Source organism: Eleutherodactylus coqui, chromosome 5 (assembly GCF_035609145.1).
Source record: "Eleutherodactylus coqui strain aEleCoq1 chromosome 5, aEleCoq1.hap1, whole genome shotgun sequence".
NCBI lineage: Eukaryota > Metazoa > Chordata > Amphibia > Anura > Eleutherodactylidae > Eleutherodactylus > Eleutherodactylus coqui.
This window is the reverse complement of record NC_089841.1, coordinates 200134333-200160897: the sequence shown is the minus strand read 5'-3', so window position 1 is coordinate 200160897 and position 26565 is coordinate 200134333. Positions and strand designations below refer to the sequence as shown.

The 26565-nt window shown below is 45.0% G+C and overlaps 1 protein-coding gene across 1 annotated transcript in view; it reads right to left on the bottom strand.

Annotated features, from left to right (window-relative positions):
• The window catches only part of SHC3 (SHC adaptor protein 3), a 94831-nt gene that overhangs the window by 53723 nt on the left and 14543 nt on the right, over positions 1–26565 (bottom strand). Inside the window, exon 2 of the mRNA XM_066604059.1 lies at positions 23608–23678. Within this exon, the coding sequence (XP_066460156.1) occupies positions 23608–23678 (71 nt within the window). The remainder of the gene's footprint in view (positions 1–23607; positions 23679–26565) is intronic.

Sequence of the window (26565 nt, the reverse complement as noted above, 5' to 3'; positions counted from 1 at the left end):
ATTGCACAGTTGAGTATATTTCTCCCCCACTTAAAAATGTGAAATATTTTCCAATACATTTTATGGCACATTAAATGGTATTTTTTAAAAACACAAAACATCTCCTAAAACATAAGTGTATCTTGACGCCACCGTAAACTAGGGGCTTGACAGGGAGAACGCCCCTGTCACACCCCCAGCTCACGATTGGGTCAAGTCTACAAGGTCCTAGCAGCACACTGCATAGCTGTTTGCCGGCCGTGCTGCCTTAGGGTGAGGATTGCTTTACTCCTTAGGCTTACATTGTGAGCAGTGAAGAAAATAAGGCTAAGTAGAAAAATAAGCCTCACGGTAAGGCAGCACGGCCGGCAAAAAAGCTACGCACACGCAGCAGCATGGACTCTGACCACTGGGTCGCATGGCACTTCAGAGGGATTCGTCCCTGGTGAAACCCGATGGATGAGGCCTCAGTCCTGGGGCGAGGCTGCCTGCTTATTCTATGCCGCCACCTGTCACAGCGGATGCATTCAAGGCGGCCGCCGCATGAGCCCTCCGTCCCATCCACAAGCTTTAAATTTCGTCCGGCATGGCTGTGCAGTGGACGCCGGCGCGACTCACACCACTTTTCCCCACTGCTCTGTCCCATTCCTGCTCTGCTGCTCCACACAGCGCCGGACGCCTGTCAGACAGTCTTTCTCTCCTGGCACTGTGGACTCTGTGCTGCCGGCCAATATCTCGCACTGACATTGGGGCAGAAGGAGGCCAACCTTATCTGCCAGCGCTGGGGATGAGCCTTGCACCAGGGGCTCCCTGGCTGCAACCCCAGGCCGATGTATGCTTCTCACAGTAAGCCCTTGGATTTTCCTTTTGTGCTTACTGGGCTTCCAGGACCTGCAGCCCACGCCGCTGTGCAGCCAATCAGCATCAAGGGGCATCACCCCCCTGTCAATCTGGACTCCACCAGGACTTCCAGGTGGTGTCAAGATACACTAATACCCAGCTGACAAACCATCCTGTCTCTGATTGATTGCAGAGCCAGGAGGCTTAAAGCGCCGCTGTACTTTTACTATTGGTGGGGCTTTAAGCCCAGGACCAGGTGCCATATATTTATGGTGACTGGTCCTTAATGGGTTAAGTGCCATCTCTGCATTGAGTTGCTCCACAGCTGTGATAGACAACTGTATTTGTCTCCTGACTGAGTATTATAGGAATCACACTTTGGGGAGATATGCAAATAAGGGAGATGGATCAATACCTCTGAAGCGCCACCTACTGGAAGGTAGCATTCCTGCAAGTCAATGTTAGATTCCTTATACAAGCCTTTTAACAATGACTTTGAATTGCAATCCAAGCCAGAACACCATACACAAGCAGCTGTTTTGGGGTGTTTGCCCCTCATCAGTGTGCAGTAGGTTTATGGCTTGGCTAGCGAGAGGCCTGTTATGTGAGTCAGGAACACTTCAGGGAGACGGACTGCCCTGCAGGGACTTGCTGGAGATGCACATACCAGGATCAAGTTTATTTTTTACACTGTTATCTCTAAAAAGATACTCAAAGGTATATTTAACCCCAGACTACTACCTTGGGTGGAAATTCAAATTGCTTCCACCAGAGAGCTATTAATTTCATTTTATTTAATACTGCAACAAAACTATATTGAGCTCTTATATGCATGATGATATACTTGGCAATTGTTTTACGACTACTTTTAAAAAGTTAACCCTTTCCAATCCACTGTCTGACCTCTGAAGACATTATGATTTAAGGTTGTACAGCTCCGATGTTGGAAGACATCCGTTGGGGTTCTCTTACTGTATATTGCCAGCCTCTCTGCTGTCGGAGCCTATCCAATGAATCACCTCATGCAGTACTGGCTTTAGCCAACAGATAGCGCCGTTGTATAATGGCAGAAAAAGAGTAAGCCCCCTAGGAAACCCAGGATGCAAATTGGATTGGAAAGGGTTAAGTGTGATATTAACGTCTATCCAGAAGGGTGTAATTTTGCAGGATTAAAAGACTGTTCCCTGCCCCAGCCTAGTTTTGTCAGAGGTTTTTCCATCATCGAAAGTGCTGAGAGACGCCTTAAAACTGGTTGTCTAACTGCTTTGCAATATTTTAAACAGAAATCAAATCTGTGAAAACAATAAAAGCAGCAATACTCACCTGTCCTCGCCCCGGCGCTCCAACACCGCAGGTCCGCGGTCATCCTGGTCTTTGTTTTGGAACGGAAACCACATTCTCCTGGCAGCCGATGCCAGGAGCCACACATCGGCTGGCGGCTTATCTACCTTCAGAATAAAGGATCGGGCATGTTGAAATTTGGCAGATATGACCCTTCTTTTACTGGCATCTAATGTCAGGGGGCCACCTCTAGATCTGCTATAATTACTTGACTTAATGTCATGGGGTAAGGATATATCATTAAGTTGTTTTGCTTCATACTTCAGCCTATATTTAAATTGATTTATTTCCAAAATGTTATTTTTCGATTTTTTTCGTAGCAAGAAAAACAGTTTGTCCAAATAAACAGCATAATACATCAAAATGAAGTTTCATCAACATAAGAAAAGGAAACATTCATGAGACAATGGTGGCTCATTATTCCTGTACGAGCTGCATCGTGCATTTGGTAAATCACTTCAGCTGTTTAGTAAGCCTGTGATTCTCCATGGTAACAGGCATTCCTTTACTGATAGCAATGCCCTGGAAAATGCTTCACGATTGCTAGCTTGAGCATACAGAAATAACGCTCCAGGTTTGTCAGCACCGCTGAAAACAGCTTTCAGCAAGACCAAACAATCAACGCAGTCAACATGTGGACATACAGTAGGAGAACTCAATCATGGGAGATCTTCCATCTCATACATCACTCTTTCATCAGCAGTGAAAATGTTCCCCAATTATATTAGCTAAACTAAGCATATACAGGGGGTGGACAAAAATATGGCAACACCGTATAAAATCAATGCCTTAATTTACATGAGTTCTAAATCATAAGTGGAAGTAATATGACACAGATGTTGCCAGGCAGAAGTGAACATCTACCCGAGCAACAAGTTTCCATTGGTCAGGGGTTTGAGCCAATCAGCTCCTGTTACCAGCTAACTCCCAAAACCACCCAGAGCAGGGCAAGAGGTGAAGTAAACATAAATTTGGTGGGAAAGCTCTCAGCTAAATAGGGGTCAAAAGGGCAGCTCAGTGCTAATTATTAAAATCCCATGCGTTTCGTAAGGTGTTTCCATATCCCCCCCCCCCCATACTTCTTTTATTACACACAGATATAACATTCTGCAACCATAAAATTCCATAAACCATGAAGCAAATTTATCCTAACTGCTGTGTCACAATTAAGGTGATGGTGAAAATGGAGCGAAATATGCAAACTTTTTCAGTAGGGGTATGTGCCATAATGAATTTCATTAGGCATGTTAGTAACATATCACTAAGATATGACATCAATTCATAATCAACTGACCTCTGAAACCCCTGTCGAAACTTGTAGTTGCATATGCCATTGCCCTAATGTATATGCCTTAATTAGCGATACAGCCTCTTTATTCAGAGGATCGGTAGGGTCCCAGGAGTCAAATGCAACTATGCCATCACTTCGAATAATAGGGAAATTCCCGCCGTACAGTATGCGATGTTGGTGAAATGAGCATGTATACCTAAAAATTTTTGGTATATATCTAGCAATGTGTGCATGCGCACCATAGAACTAGTATCTACAATGGTGTTTTTTTTCAGGGGTTCAGTGGAGTTTTTATTTCTCACGTTGTGTTTTGTTTTTTATCCTTTTATTCCCGAGTTCCAACATTTTTGGCACTCGGGAGATCAGAAGCTCTGTATGTATTTAATAACGGCATTATCTTATTTACCCTTTATACATGAAATGGTCCAGTGCGGCAGCAGTGATTGAATGAAGACGCCTTCACAGCTTCAGCTCACTGACCATAAAAGTTTGAAGTTCTAGACGTCTCTTGTTGTATTACATAACCCGGTGTATTCATGAAGAAACATTAATACAGCTTGCATATCTCATATCGCTCCATCTGATACTTTTCTGAGCAGATGGCAAGTGAGATGACTAACACAGTAAAGTCATATCTCTGCTACTGTATAGATTTAAATCTTTATTGTATCATTTGAAGACATTAAGCCAGTCTCTGCCATTTTTGCCTAACTTTCAATACTAAAAATTGATTTTAACATTATTTTTTGCTTAAAAAAAAAATCATATGATTTCTAATCTAGGTCTCTGTTTTGCACAGTAATATGGTATAACCCATGGATCAGTCCTCTTTAACCCTTTGCAATCCAATTTTGGATTCAGGGTTTCCTAGGGGGCTTTCTCTTTCTGCCATTATACAATGGCGCCATCTGCTGGCTAGAGCCAGTACTGCTGTATGGGACATGCTGGAGAGGCCCCCTGACAACAGAGCAGCGAGTAATCTACAGTAAGAATACCCTGCCGGACGTCTTCTGACATCAGAGCTGTACAGCCTTCAATTATAATTTATAATGTCTTCAGACATCAGACAGTGGATTGGAACGCGTTAATGCTTCAATTAGCTAACTGAATAGGAATAAACATGGCATCAAATGGAGTAAGTGACCACTGGCATCCAATTACCGATAAGATTACATGACACATGTGTTCGGCCTACAAACGGCATAACCATATAACAATAGAAAAATTATGATTATTATTATAGTTATTGGGGCATCTACTATGTATTTGTATCACACGGCTGCCTATCTGTTAGTGATGTATATTGTGGCTGACTGCCCTGCTGATACAAATGCTCTATAAAATCTGCTCTTCAATAAACTGCTGTTCACCTGTTACATACACTACCGTTCAAAAGTTTGGGGTCACATTGAAATGTCCTTATTTTTGAAGGAAAAGCACTGTACTTTTCAATGAAGATAACTTTAAACTAGTCCTAACTGTAAACAAATGCACTCTATACATTGCTAATGTGGTAAATGACTATTCTAGCTGCAAATGTCTGTTTTTTTGTGCAATATCTACAAAGGTGAATAGAGGCCCAATTCCAGCAACTATCACTCCAGTGTTCTAATGGTACAATGTGTTTGCTCATTGGCTCAGAAGGCTAATTGATGATTAGAAAGCCCTTGTGCAATCATGTTCACACATCTGAAAACAGTCTAGCTCGTTACAGAAGCTACAAAACGGACCTTCCTGTGAGCAGATTGAGTTTCTGGAGCATCACATTTGTGGGGTCAATTAAACGCTCAAAATGGCCAGAAAAAAGAGAACTTTCATCTGAAACTCGACAGTCTATTCTTGTTCTTAGAAATGAAGGCTATTCCATGCGAGAAATTGCTAAGAAATTGAAGATTTCCTACAACGGTGTGTACTACTCCCTTCAGAGGACAGCACAAACAGGCTCTAACCAGAGTAGAAAAAGAAGTGGGAGGCCGCGTTGCACAACTAAGCAAGAAGATAAGCACATTAGAGTCTCTAGTTTGAGAAACAGACGCCTCACAGGTACCCAACTGGCATCTTCATTAAATAGTACCCGCAAAACACCAGTGTCAACATCTACAGTGAAGAGGCGGCTGCGGGATTTTGGGCTTCAGGGCAGAGTGGCAAAGAAAAAGCCATATCTGAGACTGGCCAATAAAAGAAAAAGATTAAGATGGGCAAAAGAACACAGACATTGGACAGAGGAAGACTGGAAAAAAGTGTTGTGGACGGATGAATCCAAGTTTGAGGTGTTTGGATCACAAAGAAGAACGTTTGTGAGACGCAGAACAAATGAAAAGATGCTGGAAGAATGCCTGACGCCATCTGTTAAGCATGGTGGAGGTAATGTGATGGTCTGGGGTTGCTTTGGTGCTGGTAAGGTGGGAGATTTGTACAGGGTAAAAGGGATTCTGAATAAGGAAGGCTATCACTCCATTTTGCAACGCCATGCCATACCCAGTGGACAGCGCTTGATTGGAACCAATTTCATCCTACAACAGGACAATGACTCTAAACACACCTCCAAATTGTGCAAGAACTATTTACAGCAGAAGCAGGCAGCTGGTATTCTATCGGTAATGGAGTGGCCAGCGCAGTCACCAGATCTGAACCCCATTGAGCTGTTGTGGGAGCAGCTTGACCGTATGGTACGCCAGAAGTGCCCATCCAACCAATCCAACTTGTGGGAGATGCTTCTAGAAGCGTGGGGTGCAATTTCACAAGCTTACCTCAACAAATTAACAGCTAGAATGTCAAAGGTGTGCAATGCTGTAATTGCTGCAAAAGGAGGATTCTTTGACGAAAGCAAAGTTTGATGTAAAAACAATGTTATTTCAAATACAAATCATTATTTCTAACCTTGTCAATGTCTTGACTCTATTTTCTATTCATTTCACAACGCATGGTGGTGAATAAGTGTGACTTTTCATGGAAAACACAAAATTGTTTGGGTGACCCCAAACTTTTGAACGGTAGTGTACATGGACAGCTTCGGGGGTCAAGTGATCTATAATAGAGGGGGTCACATGACTGGCGCCTTGCCTACTCTTATTCACTTACCCCATGGATGCATTCAAGGGGTATTCAGATATTTTTTATAAGCTGCTTGTACAAAGAAATAATAAAAGAGCCTAAAGTCACCCGCCCCTGCAACTTCTTCGCCGGCATGCCACAGGCTGCTGTAGCTAAGCACAGATCTCAGGGGTCGACCACTGAGACCTGATTGACTGCAGCAGCCTGTGACGTTCTGTTTGCAGCCTGGCGCTGCAGCTTGTAAGCAGATTTAGTTCACAGCAAGTCTGGACACTATGTTTGGCAGATGTATGCCCATGTAGCTGCATATGCCACTGACTCCGAGTTGGACGCTGGATGTTACATTTCATTTGCTGAGGGACTTTTCATACAGGATGGAATATTTCGCAGCAGCGTTGTGGAATATGTCGTCCTTGAATTTTGCGCAAAAATCCACATGGCTAACAGCAGATTTTGATGTGGAACTGCTGGTAGAACACTGCTATTTTCAATTCATCACAATGTTAGCTGTACAGATTTTAGGGCTGAATATTCCGCAGATTTGGGGGCTGAATATGTTGCGGAACATTCCATCCTGTGTGAAAGTGCCCTAAAGGTGCTTTCACTCAGGCAGGAATTAGCCTGTAGGACGCACCACTACTCGTAGTAAATTCTGCACCAACATCTGCAGGCTACCTGTGGATTTTGATACAGAATTGAAAATGGCTTAGATCTTAAAGGGGTTGTCTCGCGAAAGCAAGTGGGGTTATACACTTCTGTATGGCCATATTAATGCACTTTGTAATATACATCGTGCATTAAATATGAGCCATACAGAAGTTATTCACTTACCTTCCCTGCGCTGGCGTCCCCGTCTCCATGGCTCCGTCTAACTTCAGCGTCTAATCGCCCGATTAGACGCACTTGCGCAGAAGGGTCTTCTGCCTTCGGCTCGGTTCGGCAGCAGCGGCGTTCTGGCTCCGCCCCCTTCTACGCGTCATCGCGTAGCTCCGCCCCATCACGTGTGCCGATTCCAGCCTCCTGATTGGCTGGAATCGGCACACGTGACGGGGCGGAGCTACGCGATGACACTTAGAGGGGGCAGAGCCAGAACGCCGCTGCTGCCGAGCCGAAGGCAGAAGACCCTTCTGCGCAAGCGCGTCTAATCGGGCGATTAGACGCTGAAGTTAGACGGAGCCATGGAGACGGGGACGCCAGCGCAGGGAAGGTAAGTGAATAACTTCTGTATGGCTCATATTTAATGCACGATGTATATTACAAAGTGCATTAATATGGCCATACAGAAGTGTATAACCCCACTTGCTTTCGCGATACAACCCCTTTAAGGTCGTAGTTAGAGATGTGGATTTTGGTGTTACATGTGGAAAATAGCCGCTATTGAAGTAGTGTCATTTTATTCCATTTGTATGTTTTTGCTGGTTTATAAGAGAAAAAATTATTTACTCAAAATCATAACATGTGCACATCAGATCAAAACCTCCTTACCAGTGATGAGCGATTAGTGGAATAATCGGTTCGTGTGGGGATTGGGACGATTTTAACAAAATTATACTAAATCATGGCGGCAGATTCTGACTCCAATTAAAGTCAATGGGAGTAAAAATTTGGTTCACTAATTTTCCCTCCAGAAGTTTACCAATGCAGCCAAAGCCTCCAAAGTTGCATGGGATTACAGCTACACATCTGGGAAACACTGTGCTCCTCCCAAATATTGGTTAAAATAGTGTACCGTGGTGTGAGGGTCACTCAAAGCACAGGGGTATCACTGAAAACGAAAGAAGGCCCACATAGGTCTCCTAGATCAAAAATCACACAAAGGCACACGACAGCTGTGTTACTTGCTTTAAAAGCAATGTCATAAATTTTGCCAGGTGAACAGAACACTCAAGCATGGACCTACTCCAAGGAATAATTGTAGAGCCACAAAAATTACATTAAGCTTGAAAGCAGGAGCGCTGCTTGTTATAAAAGCAATGTCCTAAATTTTGCAAAGGACAAATTCTACCAGATGAACAGGGCCCTTCTCCAAGGAAAAGTTGTAGACGTTAAACCGTTTCTTGGGTTTTAGAAAATTTTCATTTTGGGGAATTAAGGGAGGAGGAAACATGGTGGAAGCAGGGGAAGAGCAGCAGCACCTTGAGGGTAGAGTGAGCTCTTTGTGGAAACTAGAGAACTATAGTTCTGTATTTCCATATTGACATATTTTTCATTTGGTGGGAAAAGTAGGAGGAGGAAACATGGCTGAAGCCAGTGAAGGAGAGCAGCAGCAACAGCACCTTGAGGGCATAGTATAGTCTTTGACATAAATCTATGCTCAGTCATATGTTGCCAGTGTGCTAACTAATCAATGAAATCTGCCATGGCGGTGCAGAAATCAGGTGAAATCCGTGCTTGGTTTATTTTTATAAATGCCAGATCCACATTGTCTGCGGGCAGATTGGGTGGTCTGTCACTTATCACCCCCAGCTGTGCTGAACACTAGAGATGAGCGAGCACCAAAATGCTGGGGTGCTCGTTACTCGAGACGAAATTTTCGCGATGCTCGAGGGTTCGTTTCGCGTAACGAACCCCATTGAAGTCAATGGGCGACCCGAGCATTTTTGTATATCGCCGATGCTCGCTAAGGTTTTCATTTGTGAAAATCTGGGCAATTCAAGAAAGTGATGGGAACGACACAGCAAGGGATAGGGCAGGCGAGGGGCTACATGTTGGGCTGCATCTCAAGTTCCCAGGTCCCACTATTAAGCCACAATAGCGGCAAGAGTGGCCCCCCCTCCCAACAATTTTTACTTCTGAAAAACCCTCATTAGCAAAGCATACCTTAGCTAAGCACCACACTACCTCCAATCACTGCCTGCATGAAACTCCGCTGCCACTTCTCCTGGGTTACATGCTGCCCAACCCCCCCCCCCTCGCACGACCCAGTGTCCACAGCGCACACCAAAGTGTCCCTGCGCAGCCTTCAGCTGCCCTCATGCCACACGCTGGCCTCATAGCCACACCACTCTCATGTCTATTTATAAGTGCGTCTGCCATGAGGAGGAACCGCAGGCACACACTGCAGAGAGTTGGCACGACCAGGCAGCGACCCTCTTTAAAAGGGGCGGGGCGAAAGCCCATAATGCTGTACAGAAGCAATGAGAAATCCAATCCTGTGCCACCTCCATCAGGAGCTGCAAACGTGGGCATAGCAATGGGGAACCCATGTTCCACACACTATTCATTCTGTCAAGGTGTCTGCATGCCCCAGTCTGACCGGGGTTTTTTATAAATAGTCACAGGCAGGTACAACTCCGCAATGCGAATTCCGTGTGCACCCACAGCATGGGTGGCTCCCTGGAACCCACCGGCTGTACATAAATGTATCCCATTGCAGTTCCCAGCCCAGGTGAGGTAACGTCAGGTTTAATGCAGGTGGGTTTCGGCCCACACTGCATGCCCCAGTCAGACTGGAGTTCTTTAGAAGTGGACACATGGAGTTACAACTCCATGTGAACAGACAGCATGGGCGGGTCCCAGGAAGCCACCGGCGGTACATGAATATATCCCATTGCATTGTCCATCACAGCTGAGGTAACGTCCGATTAAATGCAGGTGCTCTTCGGCCCACACTGCATGCCTCAGTCTGACCGGGGTTTTTAATACATAGACACTGGCAGGTACAAATCCCTAATGTGAAGTCCCTGTGGACACACAGCATGGGTGGCTCCCTGGAACCCACCGGCGGTACATAAATATATCCCATTGCAGTGCCCATCACAGCTGAGGTAACGTCAGGTTTAATGCAGGTGGGCTTCGGCCCACACTGCATGCCCCAGTCAGACTGAGGTTCTTTAGAAGTGGACACATGCAGTTACAACTCCGTGTGGACCGACAGCATGGGTGGCTCCCTGGAACCCACCGACGGTACATAAATATATCCCATTGCAGTGCCCAGCACAGCTGAGGTAACTTCAGATTTAATGCAGGTGGGCTAAAAATTACTAGGATTACAATGTAGGCGAGGACCCAAAAAAATTGGTGTACCAACAGCACAAATGTACTTCAGAAAAATTGCCCATGCCCAACCAAGAGGGCAGGTGTAACCCATTAATCGCTTTGGTTAATGTGGCTTAATTTGTAACTAGGCCTGGAGGCAGCCCAGTTAAAATAAAAATTGGTTCAGGTGCAAGTTTCAACGCTTTATTGAATTGAGAATTGAAACGTATAAACATTGTTTACAAAAGTTATATGACTGAGCCTTGTGGGCCTAAGAAAAATTGCCCGTTCGGCGTGATTACGTGAGGTTTCAGGAGGAGGAGCAGGAGGAGGAGGATGAATATTATACACAGATTGATGAAGCTAAAAGGTCCCCGTTTTTTATGGTGATAGAGAACGATGCTTCCATCCGCGGGTGCAGCCTACGTATTGTTTAGGTATCGCTGCTGTCCGCTGGTGGAGAAGAGAACTCTGGGGAAATCCAGGCTTTGTTCATCTTGATGAGTGTAAGCCTGTCGGCACTGTCGGTTGACAGGTGGGTACGCTTATCCGTGATGATTCCCCCAGCTGCACTAAACACCCTCTCTGACAAAACGCTAGCCGCAGGACAAGCAAGCACCTCCAGGGCATACAGCGCGAGTTCAGGCCACGTGTTCAGGTTCGACACCCAGTAGTTGTAGGGGGCAGAGGCGTCACGGAGGATGATCATGCGATCGGCTACGTACTCCCTCACCATCCTTTTACAGTGCTCCCGCCGACTCAGCCTTGACTGGGGAGCGGTGACACAGTCTTGGTGGGGAGCCATAAAGCTGGCAAAGGCCTTGGATAATGTTCCCCTGCCTGCGCTGTACATGCTGCCTGATCTCCACGCCTCCCCTGCTACCTGGCCCTCGGAACTGCGCCTTCTGCCACTAGCGCTGTCGGATGGGAATTTTACCATCAGTTTGTCCGCCAGGGTCCTGTGGTATAGCATCACTCTCGAACCCCTTTCCTCTTCGGGTATGAGAGTGGAAAGGTTCTCCTTATACCGTGGGTCGAGCAGTGTGTACACCCAGTAATCCGTAGTGGCCAGAATGCGTGTAACACGAGAGTCACGAGAAAGGCATCCTAACATGAAGTCAGCCATGTGTGCCAGGGTACCTGTACGCAACACATGGCTGTCCTCACTCGGAAGATCACTTTCAGGATCCTCCTCCTCCTCCTCCGGCCATACACGCTGAAAGGATGACAGGCAAGCAGCATGGGTACCCTCAGCAGTGGGCCAAGCTGTCTCTTCCCCCTCCTCCTCATCTTCCTCCTCCTCCTCCTCCTCACCGCGCTGAGATATAGACAGGAGGGTGCTCTGATTATCCAGCGACATACTGTCTTCCCCCGCCTCCGTTTCCGAGCGCAAAGTGTCTGCCTTTATGCTTTGCAGGGAACTTCTCAAGAGGCATAGCAGAGGAATGGTGACGCTAATGATTGCAGCATCGCTGCTCACCATCTGGGTAGACTCCTCAAAGTTTCCAAGGACCTGGCAGATGTCTGCCAACCAGGCCCACTCTTCTGAAAAGAATTGAGGAGGCTGACTCCCACTACGCCGCCCATGTTGGAGTTGGTATTCCACTATAGCTCTATGCTGCTCATAGAGCCTGGCCAACATGTGAAGCGTAGAGTTCCACCGTGTGGGCACGTCGCACAGCAGTCGGTGCACTGGCAGATTAAACCGATGTTGCAGGGTGCACAGGGTGGCAGCATCCGTCTTGGACTTGCGGAAATGTGCGCTGACCCGGCGCACCTTTCCGAGCAGGTCTGACAAGCGTGGGTAGCTTTTCAGAAAGCGCTGAACCACCAAATTAAAGACGTGGGCCAGGCATGGCACGTGCGTGAGGCTGCCGAGCTGCAGAGCCGCCACCAGGTTACGGCCGTTGTCACACACGACCATGCCCGGTTGGAGGCTCAGCGGCGAAAGCCAGCGGTCGGTCTGCTCTGTCAGACCCTGCAGCAGTTCGTGGGCCGTGTGCCTCTTCTCTCCTAAGCTGAGTAGTTTCAGCACGGCCTGCTGACGCTTGGCCACCGCTGTGCTGCCACGCCGCGCAACACCGACTGCTGGCGACGTGCTGCTGCTGACACATCTTCATTGCGAGACAGACGTTGCGTTGGAGGAGGAGGAGGGTGGTTTAGTGGAGGAAGCATACACCGCCGCAGATACCAGCACTGAGCTGGGGCCCGCAATTCTGGGGGTGGGTACGACATGAGCGGCCCCAGGCTCTGACTCGGTCCCAGCCTCCACTAAATTCACCCAATGTGCCGTCAGGGAGATATAGTGGCCGTGCCCGCCTGTGCTTGTCCACGTGTCCGTTGTTAAGTGGACCTTGGCAGTAACCGCGTTGGTGAGGGCGCGCACAATGTTGCGGGAGACGTGGTCGTGCAGGGCTGGGACGGCACATCGGGAAAAGTAGTGGCGACTGGGAACCGAGTAGCGCGGGGCCGCCGCCGCCATCATGTTTTTGAAAGCCTCCGTTTCCACAAGCCTATACGGCAGCATCTCCAGGCTGATCAATTTGGCTATGTGCACGTTTAACGCTTGAGCGTGCGGGTGCGGGTGCAGGTGCGCTCAAACACTTGCGCTAGCAACGGCTGGATGGTGCGCTGAGAGACATTGCTGGATGGGGCCGAGGACAGCGGAGGTGAGGGTGTGGGTGCAAGCCGGGAGACAGTAGTGCCTGTGTCCTTAGAGGGGGGTTGGATCTCAGTGGCAGGTTGGGGCACAGTGGGAGAGGCAGTGGTGCAAACCGGAGGCGGTGAACGGCCTTCGTCCCACCTTGTGGGGTGCTTGGCCATCATATGTCTGCGCATGCTGGTGGTGGTGAGGCTGGTGGTGGTGGCTCCACGGCTGATCTTGGCGCGACAAACCTTGCACACCACAGTTCGTCGGTCGTCTGCACTCTCAGTGAAAAACTGCCACACCTTTGAGCACCTCGGCCTCTGCAGGGTGGCATGGCGCGAGAGGGCGCTTTGGGAAACACTTGGTTGATTATTTGGTCTGGCCCTGCCTCTACCCCTGGCCACCGCACTGCCTCTTCCAACCTGCCCTGCTGCTGCACTTGCCTCCCCCTCTGAAGACCTGTCCTCAGTAGGCTTAGCAAACCAGGTGGGGTCAGTCACCTCATCGTCCTGCTGCTCTTCCTCCGAATCCTCTGTGTGCTCCTCCCTCGGACTTACTGCAATTACTACTACCTGAGTGATAGACAACTGTGTCTCATCGTCGTCGTCCTCCTCACCCACTGAAAGCTCTTGAGACAGTTGCCGGAAGTCCCCAGCCTCATCCCCCGGACCCCGGGAACTTTCCACAGGTTGGGCATCGATCACGACAAACTCCTCCGGTGGGAGAGGAACCATTGCTGCCCATTCTGGGCAGGGGCCCGAGAACAGTTCCTGGGAGTCTGCCTGCTCCTCAGAATGTGTCATTGTAATGGAGTGAGGAGGCTGGGAGGAAGGAGGAGCAGCAGCCAGAAAATTCAGAGTTGCAGCAGTGGACGGCGTAGAACTCTGGGTGGTCGATAGATTGATGGATGCACTTTCTGCCATCCACGACAGGACCTGCTCATTTTCTAATAAAGGTCTACCGCGTAGACCCATTAATTGTGAGATTAATCTGGGGATGCCAGAAACGTGCCTCTCTCCTAATCCCGCAGCCGTCGGCTGCGATACACCTGGATCAGGAGCTCAGCCTGTGCCCACACCCTGACTTGGGCCTCCGCGTCCTCGCCCGCGTCCACGTCCTCTAAGCCTACCCCTACACCTCAGCATGGTGTATTACCAGTAGTGCAGAAACAGAACGCTGTAATTAAATGTGCCGCTTATTGGCCTGTGGTTGGAGGCTGACTTCGCTTACGCACAGCAGAGCCAGGAAAGAATTTTTCGCAAGCCTGTAGTGAAATGTAGGTGCGTATGACTGAGCTAGTGGAATTCACAGCGCAGAAGCAGTCAAGTGTCCAAAGGCCACTAGTAGGCCTTAAGTATTTTGCTTAGCTGAGACAGCAGAGCTGAGCTGAGACAGCAGACAGATACTGTAGTCAGCGTATATATGTATACTGTTTCCCTCTGGACGGGATGACGGCGGTGATGTAACAGGCAACGCAGAGCCAGGAAACAATTTTGCGCAAGCCTGCTGTAACACTTAGCTGTGTAATAATTAGGACTACTACCCCCAGCAGAGACGCAGTACACTCAGGACGGTCACAGGCAGCCCAAAGATAGTATTTTTCTCAAATTTGTTTGAAAAAGCCCACTGCCTATATAGACATATATCTCTTTCACCTTTCCCACTGTCCCTGCCTCACCAGTACTGGCCCTATAGTCTGTACAATGACTGCAGACTGAGGACGCAATGCTCTGCACGCCCGATATACAAAAAAAAAAATTGTGCAACACTGCTCACAGCAGCCTCAACAGTACTGCACACGGTCAGATGTGGCCCTAAGAAGGACCGTTGGGGTTCTTCAAGCCTAAAATAACTCCTAACGCTCTCCCTATAGCAGCAGCAGCACTTTCCCTGATCTCTGTCACCATGCATCTGTGGCGAGCCGCCGGCGGGGCAGATTTTAATACTCGGGTGTCACCTGATCTCCCCAGCCACTCACTGCAGGGGGGTGGGATAGGGCTGGAACACCACAGGAGGAAGTTGTAATGCCTTCCCTGTCTTTCTATTGGCCAGAAAAGCGCGCTAATGTCTCAGAGATGAAAGTGAAAGTAACTCGAACATCGCGTGGTACTCGTCTCGAGTAACGAGCATCTCGAACACCCTAATACTCGAACGAGCATCAAGCTCGGACGAGCACGTTCGCTCATCTCTACTGAACATCCTTTCTGGTAGCACAATGGCAGCTAGACCAGCACACACTTCTAAAGCATGTTATGCAAGTTCTGGTCACTAGTCCAGCTTAGACACCCGTGGTAATTTCGGTATAACGCTCCCATTGATTTCAATGGGGTCTCGCAGATATGAGTTGAAATGTGGCATTATCTAACGCCGTGATTTTCGAGCATGGTCTGCTCTATTTTCCTGTGTTTGTGTGCTTTTTTAACGCACCTCATCAGCCATTACAATGATGGGGTGAGTTAACCCCTTAAGGACATGGACTATTTTCGGCTTAAGGAAGCAACGATTTTTGGCGGATTTTCATCTCCATTTTTCAAAAGCCATAACTCTTTTATTTTTCTGTATGAGGGCTTGTTTTTGCGTTGCAAACTGTAGTTTTTATCGGTGCCATTTTTGGGTACATAGACCATATTGGAAAATATTTATTATTTTTTTTATGATAGCATGGAGAGAAAATGTATCAATTCTGCCATGGATTTTTGGGGTTTATTTTTGCAGCGTTAATCATTTTTTGAGCGATGACTCAATTCATTTTTTCTGCGAGTTGGTACGATTACAGCGATACCAAAAGGCTTATATTTTTTTAGGTTTTTCCACTTTTCTGCAATAAAACCCCTCTTTTGGAATTTTTTTTTTTTTTTTTAAATCGCTGCATTCAAAGTCCTCTAAATTTTTATTTTTCCATAGACAGAGCTCTGTGAGGGTTTATTTTTTGTAGGAAGAGCTGTAGCTTTTATACCATTTTGGGGTATATACGGCTTTTTGAATCACTTTAATTGCGTTTTTTGACAGACAAAATGAAAAAAAATAAGCATTTGGCTCCAGTTTTTTAGGTTCTTTTTTTTGCTTTTTGCCATGCAGTGTTTTTACATTTTTTTTAGATTTTTCTTTTTTTTTACACTATTTGTGTCCCTCTGGTGGATTTGCACAATAACACCTATGATCGCTATGATAAGGCATTGCAGGACTTCTGTCCTGCAATGCCTTATCGCTTGTTGCAACGATTATAGGCAAAGGCAATGCAGGACGCCTGTATCTGGCATCCTGTTGCCATGGCAAACCGTTGGGCTCTCTGCGATTATATCGCGAGAGTCCAATGATGTCACAAAGGGAGCACGCTCCCTCTGTGAACCCTTTGCATGCCGCGATCTATATAGATCATGGCAGGGAAGGAGTTAACAGTGGGGGGTCGCTGTCCCAATGCACCCCCACTGTTGCAGGGGAAGCCCGGCTATTGGTGACCTCTCCTGCTCTCTTCTGATCTTGCGCTATTCTCAGGGCATAACTGTACGCCCTGTTGCACGAAGTACTTCCCTGCCAGTTACGTGTGGCGGGAAGGGGTTACAAACAGCTGTCGGATCAAAATTGCATTATTTTGCCGACACTGTGTGAGTAGCATAACTCTGTAGTTTGCAGAAAACCATAGCTAGCTGCTTAAAGCGTGCACATAATTCATAGTGGCCAGACTTGCGACTTTGAACATCTCAGGCCACTAACACGCACTATGTTTTTTGCTGTTTCCCTGTCTTTTTGCTTTAGATTCACAAAAACTGCTGCCAACTAAACAGGGTGCAGTGCTCGGACGGCACAATATACAGCACCATATATGAGAACCAAAGTCGATAAGAGTATAGCTTTTATATTGTGAACTGTCCCTGTTTTGCTCAGTGTAATATAATTTCCCGCGCCCCACAGGAAGCTGCAATATTCCTCTTACCAAAGTGTAGTTTGTATGTCTGCTTTGCTGATACATACGGTAACAGCAACAGAAATATATGCTCTGCAGATTCTCTCTCCCAATGTGCAGACCATGTTTTGTATAGGCATATAAATGTGATGCAGCTTGTTTCTCTGCTCCCTCCAATATAACCCATTTAACTTCTCTGCCGGTATACAAGTTTTCACACCAGCAACAATACATCATCAGAATATCTCTCCCTAAGTAGAGACCACATTTTGTATAGGCATATAAATGTGATGCAGCTTCTCTGTCCTGTGCTCAACTGTAAAATAGCCACTGGTTACACAGCGTCTATGTTATATTTGGCCAGGTCATGTGATGCAGGCATGCAATTAAACTATTTCCCATATGAAAGATGGAGGACACATTTTGTGACATCGTCAAGGTGCTCTAGCTGCTGTTTGTTTGCACTCTGACCTCTGTAGCAGCATTTTGGGAAATTTGATTGTCCTGCAATTTGCATTACAAATCTGATTTAGCGAAAATCGGTGTAGACTATGGGTCTACCAATTAGCGGATACAGTAGCTTTATAAAAATAAACAATTAGATGTGGAAAATAAATGCATGTATACTATACAGCAATTATTTCACATATTCTGCCCTTTTTATCAAATGTAATTAATTATTAATTGTAATCTTGTTTAAAAATCTGTCAGATAAGACAGTGACCTATAAATTAAGCATTGCTTCTTTCGATACTATTATTTCAAGAGCATTTCAAGATTTTTCATGGATATACCAAGAACTGATATCAACTATTTGATAATGCAGGCGCTATATGTATGATTTATGTATATTTAGAATAAAACAAATAAAAGGTTTGGTGCCGTGCTAGCCAGGGTCCATAGAAGATCTGAAAGCTCGCTGTAACATCATGTATTTTTGTTAGCCAATACATTTATATGGACTGGAAAAAAACGTTTTCTCTCTGTTTTTCTGTTCCCATGTTGGACACAGCTAAACAGAAAGCAAAACACAAGTATGAAAAGGCCCTAATTCACCTAATGAAATGATGGATGCATTCACACTGTATACGGTTTTATAAATGAAGCTCTGAGACAGCAGTGCACGGCTCTGTGCCCAATACAATACGGCCAACTTTGTACTCTGACTACAAGTATGAAACTGTGCATTGGAAACAAAGCCAACAACAATGAAAACAAAAGAGAGACAACAAGCGAGTAATGCAGAACTGTAAAATAAATATGCCTGTATGGAGACCAGAGCTTAACCCTTCCAAGGCCAGATATTTATCAATGTTTCATTTTTTACGTCTTGGTCTTCCAAGAACCTTAACTGTATTTTACCATCGACGTACCTGATGAGGGTTTATTTTTTGGCAGGATGATTTGTATTTTTAATAGTAACATTTAATGTACCCTATAATGTACTGAAAAACATTATAAAAAATTGTGATGGCTGTGGGGTGAAATGTGAAAAACATACAATTGTGACATTTTTGCCATTAACGGGATATCAAATTTATATAGTTTTATATTGTTATACAGTATTTAAATAAAATAAAAAGTTTGTTAAAAAAATGCATTTGTAGCCATATTCTGAGACCCATAATTTTTTTATTTCTATGGGCTGTGTGAAGGCTGTGGGGAGAACTGTAATATCTATTACCGTGTTTTCCCAAAAAGAAGACCCTGTCTTATATTAATTTTTGCCCCAAAAGAGGCACTAGGTCACAGCCATCACGTTGTTTTATTCAGCGCTGTATTGATTGGCTGGCAGCACTTGAGAGCCAATCAGACCCATCATTTCCTGGTGGTGGGACTTATAAATCCCGGAACCAGGAAGCGATCTGCTGTCATGCGGCTGAGGACTGCAAGCAAGCACGCCGGAGGTCCGGAGACTAGTGGGAGTACACGGACTGTGGCTGCTGGGTAATGTTTTTTGTTTGTTTGTTTGTTTTTAATGTAATTCAACTAGGTCTTATTTTTGGGTTAGGGCTTATGTTTCAAGCCGAAAATCCTGAAATATCAGGGTGGGCCTTATTTTTGGGAAAACACTGTAGTCGCATTTTGGTGAACATATACGTTTTTATTGCTTTTCCATTGTTTTTCTTGGAGATGGGGGTAAGCAAAATAGCGCAATTCTGGCACTGTGTATTTTTCCTGATGGCATTCACTTTGTGGGTAAATAATGCAATATTTTAATCTCTTCCCATACATGTACAGCAAATATCTATTGTTACTGCATGTAGCGGGCTTGGATGCTGAATTTGTCACATACACAGTAGTTGTTGCCCATCTTTGACAGCAAACACAAGCCCACAACAGCCATGGGATAACTTAGATTGCAGCTGTTAACCCTTTAAATGCCACTGCTAATTCTGAGAGCTGCATTTAAATATCCTAATCTGGTAAAATTACGTTTTTTTTAATTATTAGAAAAAAATGAAAAATATTAGTTTAGAAAACCTTTTCCCAATTGTTGCATTAAGAAATAAAAGACATAAAAATAATTCAAAAATCGCATATCACTGCATTTGTAAAAGTCCAGTTTATTGAAATATTACATTATTAATCCCACGTGGTGAAAGCCATAACAAAAAAAAACCAATGCCACAACTGCACTCTTTTGTAAAAGTTAAATGAAAAGTGAACAAAAAGTCGTATGTACAGCAAAATGGTATCAATAAAACTTTATTATTTCACAAAATATACAAAGCCCCACATTACCCCATCAATGGAAAGATAAAAAAGCTATGGGGGTCAAAAGATGGCGAAAGAAAGCACATTTTTTGAAAGGCATTTTATTTTTTTAAGTAGCAATATTATATAAATTTCATAACGCCGTGATCATACTGACCCAGGGAATGAAGATAAGATGTCATTCTACTGCACCATGACCCCCCCCCCCACCCTCCCCCCCAACCTCTCTCAAAAATGTCACAATTGCGTTTCTTTTTCCATTTTACCTTAGGGTGGCTTCACACAAGCGTGTTTTTGTGCTGCATACGCGTGCGGCTGATGTGTTCTTCATCCCCACAGGGATTTAGAATTCCTTTGCTGCATCTGTCACAGATGTGGCAGGTGCAGCAGGGAATTCTTTTTCCACACGGTGATAAAGGAAACATTTGCCGCATGCGACAGATGTGTTCTTCATCTCCACGGGGGACACGGCAGCGGTGGACAGCTACGGTTTTTTTTTTTACACTAAAATTCTTGTTTTTCAGGGAAGTGCTAATATGTAAAGCACTTCCATGAAAAACAATGCAGGGGTGCCGGCAGGCCACTTTCTTAAATGGAGCCGCCGACAGCAGCCGCGGCTCCATTGAAAAGACTGCACGCAGCTACATACACACGTGTTTTTGCTCGTACAGAGGTGGGCACATATGTACACCCCCTATGTTCGCACAAAAACACGCTCGTGTGAAGCCACCCTTAGTTAGAAATTTTAAATAGCTTTCTAATACATTATAATATATATTCAATGGGATCATTGAAAAATACATCTTGTCCCGCAAAAAACAAGCCCTCGTGTAGCTTTGTCGCCGGAAAAATAAGAAAAAGTATTAGAAAAAGTGGGAAGCAAAAAATGAAGATGGAAAAAAAATACAAAAAAGGGCTACAGTGGGAAGGGGTTAATAGAGCGGACCTTTAAAGACGCAGTGAGAGAAATTTTATTTTTTTGTGTTGATATTTTTATGGGTATACTGGGAAAAGAGTAGTTTTCTGAACTTTTAATATTTTTTATCTGTAAATGCTTAAATAAACTTATTTTTAATTTTCTTTTTTTGTGGTCAAACTAGGGTCTTCAACTTACAATTGTTTGATCACTTGTATGATATACTGCAATACTTCTTTATTGCATTAGATTTAATTTTTAATATCAGCCTAATAAGTAGACAGGGATTAATTAACTGGTATCTATGGCAGGCCTAGCAGCCTTCACAGGTCTTAGGCTGCCATGGCCAACTACATGTTAAACCACGATCTCATCAAAGGGGGTTTCATTGGTTAGAGAGAGAGCCCCCTCCCTCTGCCCATCCATTTAAATTCCATAGTCAGCATGACCATGACCTTCTAAATGGTTAAGCAGCCAGGTATCAGCTGTATTTTCAGCTGGCACGTTCTGCATATGGAGCAGGATTGGCTAAACTCTATGCCAACCCTACGCATTTATGACATTAATTCATTTCTGATTGCGTGGAAGTTACAACCACTAACGTCCCTAGTGTCGACCATAAATTAGCTTTGTTAAGAACAAAAGACAGTAGAGAAAAAATATGGCAGCTGGAATGTGGCTGTTTTCTGCAAGTACTCCTACAATTTCTACTTCTTTTTTTATCACCTGACCTGCACAGAGCTTCAAGTTCATGAGCAGTATATTCTTGTATGAGCTGTATATTCCTAGGAAAATAGTGTTTTCGTATAATATACTACTTATTTAGTAAATTAATAGATTACAAAATACTGTGCTTCTCCCAAAATAAGCCCTAATCCAAAAATAAGCCCTATCCTGATTTTTTGGGATTTTCAGGGAGGCTTGAAATATAAGCCATACCCTGAAAATAACCCCCTGGCTGCATTATATTTTTTTAAAGCTATTTATTACCTAGCAGGCTCGGTCTGGGTCCCTCCCGCTGCTCTCCGGAGCTCCAGCGCACTTGCTGCAGTCCTTGGCTGCCCACAGAAGATCACTTCCTGGTTACGGGATTCATAAATTCCGCCTCCAGGAAACGATGGCTCTGATTGGTTTTCGTGCACTGTTCAGCAAATCAATGCCACGGCAAAGCCAATTCATAAATCCTGCCTCCACAATGCAATGACTGTGATTGGTTCTCAAGCGCTGCCAATCAATTCAGCGCTCCATGAACCAATTACAGCCATCGCCATCAGCAGGAGCGACTCGGACCAAGCCTGCTGGGTAAGTATAATAAGACATCCCCCAAAAATAAGACCTAGTGCCTCTTTTGGGGCAAAATTTAATATAAGACAGTCTTATTTTCAGGGAAATCACATTTAAAGACACTTCTTTTTTTCTTAAATCAATGTTTTTTTTGTAGACTTTTTATAATTGGTTTTCATAAACTTTTCTGATTGTTTGGTTTCTATGTATGTAATGTTCTATGTAATGTAATTTCTATTCTATGCTTGTAATGTTTTCCAAAGCCCTAATGTTTGGAGGACTGATGTCTTAGTAAATTCCATCAGTCACAGTAAACGGAGGGGTTGTTTCTCAGCAGCTCCCTTAACCTGCTCCACTGTTGTGAATAAGCATGCTGTGTCTGTGTGTAGGGAAAGGGGGGGGGGGCACATTACATAATGAGGAATTTCAGAAAGGCAACCACTCAGGGGCTTTCTGCAGTGACAGCAAGGCAGCACATTGTCATTTGTAAGTTCATGTGAGTCTTCTACGCAGGGAAGTGCAGTCTGTGGAAAGCAGCGTGTGATTGTTTTATTACATTCACTTCAAGTCACAAGTAGTAATAAAGGATAAAGGAAACCCTTTCATACTTCTGGAGTGAGAAAACTACTATTACAGAGGGCTGTAGACAGTGTCAGGAGATTAGGGGAGATGCTGATCCTTTCACCGAACCCCAAGCCTTGTTATGCTCTGCTTTCCATCCAGATCGTTTCTCCCCCCCGCCCCCCACCCACACACACATAGTACAATTAGGGCTCTTTTACAAGGAAACATTATTGCTCAGATTTTCCCTGGATTGTGCAAATCTGAACAATAATTGTTCAGTATAAACAGTGCCAGCAAATGAATGATAAACGATAATTCATTCACTTATCATTTGTTGTTCAGCTTCTTCAAGCATAAAGATCAAATGATGTGTGAACAGGCAGTCGATCAACTATGATAGAATGCCTGTTTACTGTGAAAAGAGACGAGTGGATATAAGCAATCTTCACCCCACTCCACTACCATTCACTGAGCAATCATTGGTCCTGCATGAAAGTACAGGAGAGATAATCATTGGGACGATTGCCAACAAATGTCCTGTGTAAAAGGATCTCTAGGCTCAGTTTGCAGATCTCCCATCAGCTTGTCAATTGGTCTAGCGATAGAATTGAATTGTAATCAACTACACTGTGCCTATCTGTTCCACCACCAGCAGCAATCTATCCCCACCAGTAAATAGTAAATGAGATAGACAGAGAGATAGCATAGTGTAGAATTGAGAGAGAGTGACTGCACAACCTCTGAAAGACAAGAGATGAGAAAGAGTTGAACTTGTGCTCCTTCATGGAAGAGACCAGCTGATTCCCATCACTGCTGGGAATGGCCCTCAGCCACAAACTTGAATATAACAGACCTTGCATATTAAGTATGAGACTTCCTACATGCATGAGAAGGAAAACTCAATGCAAGAAAAACACAGATATGTGAATCTTTTTTTTCCAGGCACCTAGTAAGATATGTGCATATTGATTCTCACACACAAATGTTTCCATAGTCTTTAAAACTAGATTTCTGATTAGTTTATTAATTTTTGACCTGTTTTCAGAAAAACTACATGTTCATGTCATAAAAAAGCATAAAATTTGTCTTACCTTGTTATCTGTGTTCTTGTGTTGAAATCTAAGGATCTCATGGAGCGTAAAACTTCTATGCATCCCAAATACTGCAAGAAGATGACAGAACTTGGTAAGAAAAAAACCATTAAAATATTGTACATGCACATTAAAGAGACTGTCACCTTCTTTTTGCACCCCTCTGAGGGCAATATAGGGTAATCACAGTCACACTAATTGCAGTGATATGTCTGCTGTGTGGATCTATGCAGCACTCGTGGAGAAACGTGTATTTTACAAGTAGCACCACATGCTTAGAGGCTTACATAAAGTAGTCCTGGATATTCATGACTTGCATGCTAGTGACACCTACACCGCCCTCCAGCCACTGATTGACAGCTGTCTGCCTATTACTATGCATAAAGAGAGATGAAGGACCAGTGATGCCGTCATCGCCCTGCTCTTCCCCTGATCACATGACAGTGACGCTTATCCTGACGCTTATCCTGATCACATAATGATGATGACGCTTATCCTGATCACATGACGATGATAACATCCTCATGCTTCACCCCTGATCACATGACGATGATGCCATCAAAGGTCCTGCATCCTAGTGCAGATTATGGGCTGACTACAAAACCCCACAGCCTCAGTTGCTATGGAATACTAACGAACATGTAGCCGGACAGCAGCCAGGTGCATACAGGACCTGTGTCCATCATGTGATCAGGGGCAGCGCATGTAACTCCCTCACTGGGGATGAAGGACCCTTGATTATGTCACCGTCATGTGATCAACGGGTGGACCATGTAAGTCACTCACAAACCCTCTCACTCATGCACGGATGGACAGATCATCGTTAATAGGTTGATAACAAAATAATTCATCCTTCATAATAGGTGATGGTCACAGCTCACCTCCTCCCCTTTCCTCCACATGATTATGCATGTCTAGAACAGTCTCCCATAGAAATTCTGTACAATATGTGAATGGCCCTTTAGGCTGCTTTAAAGCATATCTCTACAGCAAAGGCAAGATGGTCGCCTCTATAGTCATGAATATAATAAAAAATGTACCATCAGAAAATACACACATTAGAAAAATGTTTGACTATCTGGTTTTAATTAGTAGAAAAATATAAGCAACACATTCATTTTAAAGAGGTTGTACAGTTACCGGAAAATTCTGCTTCAATGGGGCCCCCTTATTAAAATAATAAACTGAACTACACTTGCCCTACCGTCAACACTGGGTCCAGCGCTGCAGCCCCACTGTGGTCCCGGCGTTTGTTGTGACAGATGATGTCATAGGAAATCAGGTGGCCGTTATAGCCAATGAGTGGCTGCAGCATCACTACTCATTCTTCTGACATGGGCGCTCACCTCTTGAGCGCCATGATGCCAGGAGATCAGAAAAGTGACGCTGCAGCAGTCCCCTGATTTCCTATGACGTTATCTGTCACAACAAATACCGGGACATGAGCAGGGCTGCAGCACTGGGTCCTGGCGTTAGAGGAGGGGTAAGCATAATTCAGTTTATTATTTTAAGCCATTATGGACCAAGCGCTGTAAATATACAGTGCTTAGTCCTGAACTTTAATCCCGGGTGACAGTAAATATATGGCGTAGGATGAAAGTTCCTGCAGTCTAGGTGGAGCAGGTTTGGTTCTCACCCATCAGACACAGCCGAGAACCTGGATGAGAAAACAGAAGTAGTTTTTAATCACTTCTACCTTCTCTTTAAGGCCTTAGTCACACGGGCGTTTTTTCGCGCGATTTGCTGATCGCATGACGGATGGGCATCCGCAAATCGCGTGACCGGGGCCAAAAAAATAAATAAATAAATAAAATAAATAAATAAATAAAATCGCCCGAAAAATCTGCTCCTAGCCGCGTTTCATTAGAAACGGGCCGGAGCTGTCCAGCGCATTGAATTCAATGGAGCCGGCAATACATCCGGCTCCATTGAAAGCAATGCGCTGCGGGCGAGCGCGGGATGAATTGTCGGGAAGGGCTTAAATATATAAGCCCTTCCCTGCAATTCATCCAGAAATGTGTAAAAATTAAAAAAAATGTATACTCACCTTTCCGCTGCAGCCGGAGTTCAGCGGCGGCCGCCGGCAGTTCTCCTGAACTGCTTCTCTATAGTATTCAGCAGCCGGGGCTTTAAAATCCCCGCCTGCTGAATGAGCCGCCTCTGATTGGTCACAGCCTGACCAATCAGAGGCAGCTCTCACTCACACACCCATTCATGAATTTATGAATGCGTGAGTGACTGCTGCCTCTCATTGGCTCAGCAGGACCAATAGCAATGCTATGGAAAGCTTCAGCCTGCGTGATTCGCCAGCGAATTCTCGGTCGTGGACAGGGGGCCTAAGGGTGAATGCACACAGATTCCGCAGCAAATGCCGCCCATAGAATGCTGTGCAAAAGTGATTCTTCATGCACACGAGCGGAAACCAACTGCGGTTTTCGCTCACGGATGAAAAATCACAACATGCTCCATTTTCCTGCAGAGTGTGCACAGACAGCTTTCATTGAAGTCAATAAAAGCCGTCCGACCTGTGGCCCATCCAAAATTATCTGTTCTGTGCATGTCGGACAGTGAGCCATGTGGACCATGAAAGAAAAAGAAAGCAGGTATGCCCGGGGTGCTGCTGCTGACAGGGCCAGATTCCGCTGCAGGATTTCACATGCGGAATCTGACCTGCCAGTATGCAGGCGGCCTTAATATAAGAACAGATCACCAGCATTTATGACTAAATCCTTAATCCAATAAACAAGGTGGTATGGACCTTGTGGTTAGATGCATTAACATGAAGACGTGGAACTATGAATCTTTCATTTAACCCTTTGAGGACCAGGCTGTTTTATACCTTAAGGACCAGACAATTTTTAGGGACTTTACCCAAGTGGTGGTTTTAATGCCCTATTTTTTTCCATCAGCTACCAAAATTATTTTTGCTAAATTGTTTTTTTCCGTGATCTATAGGGC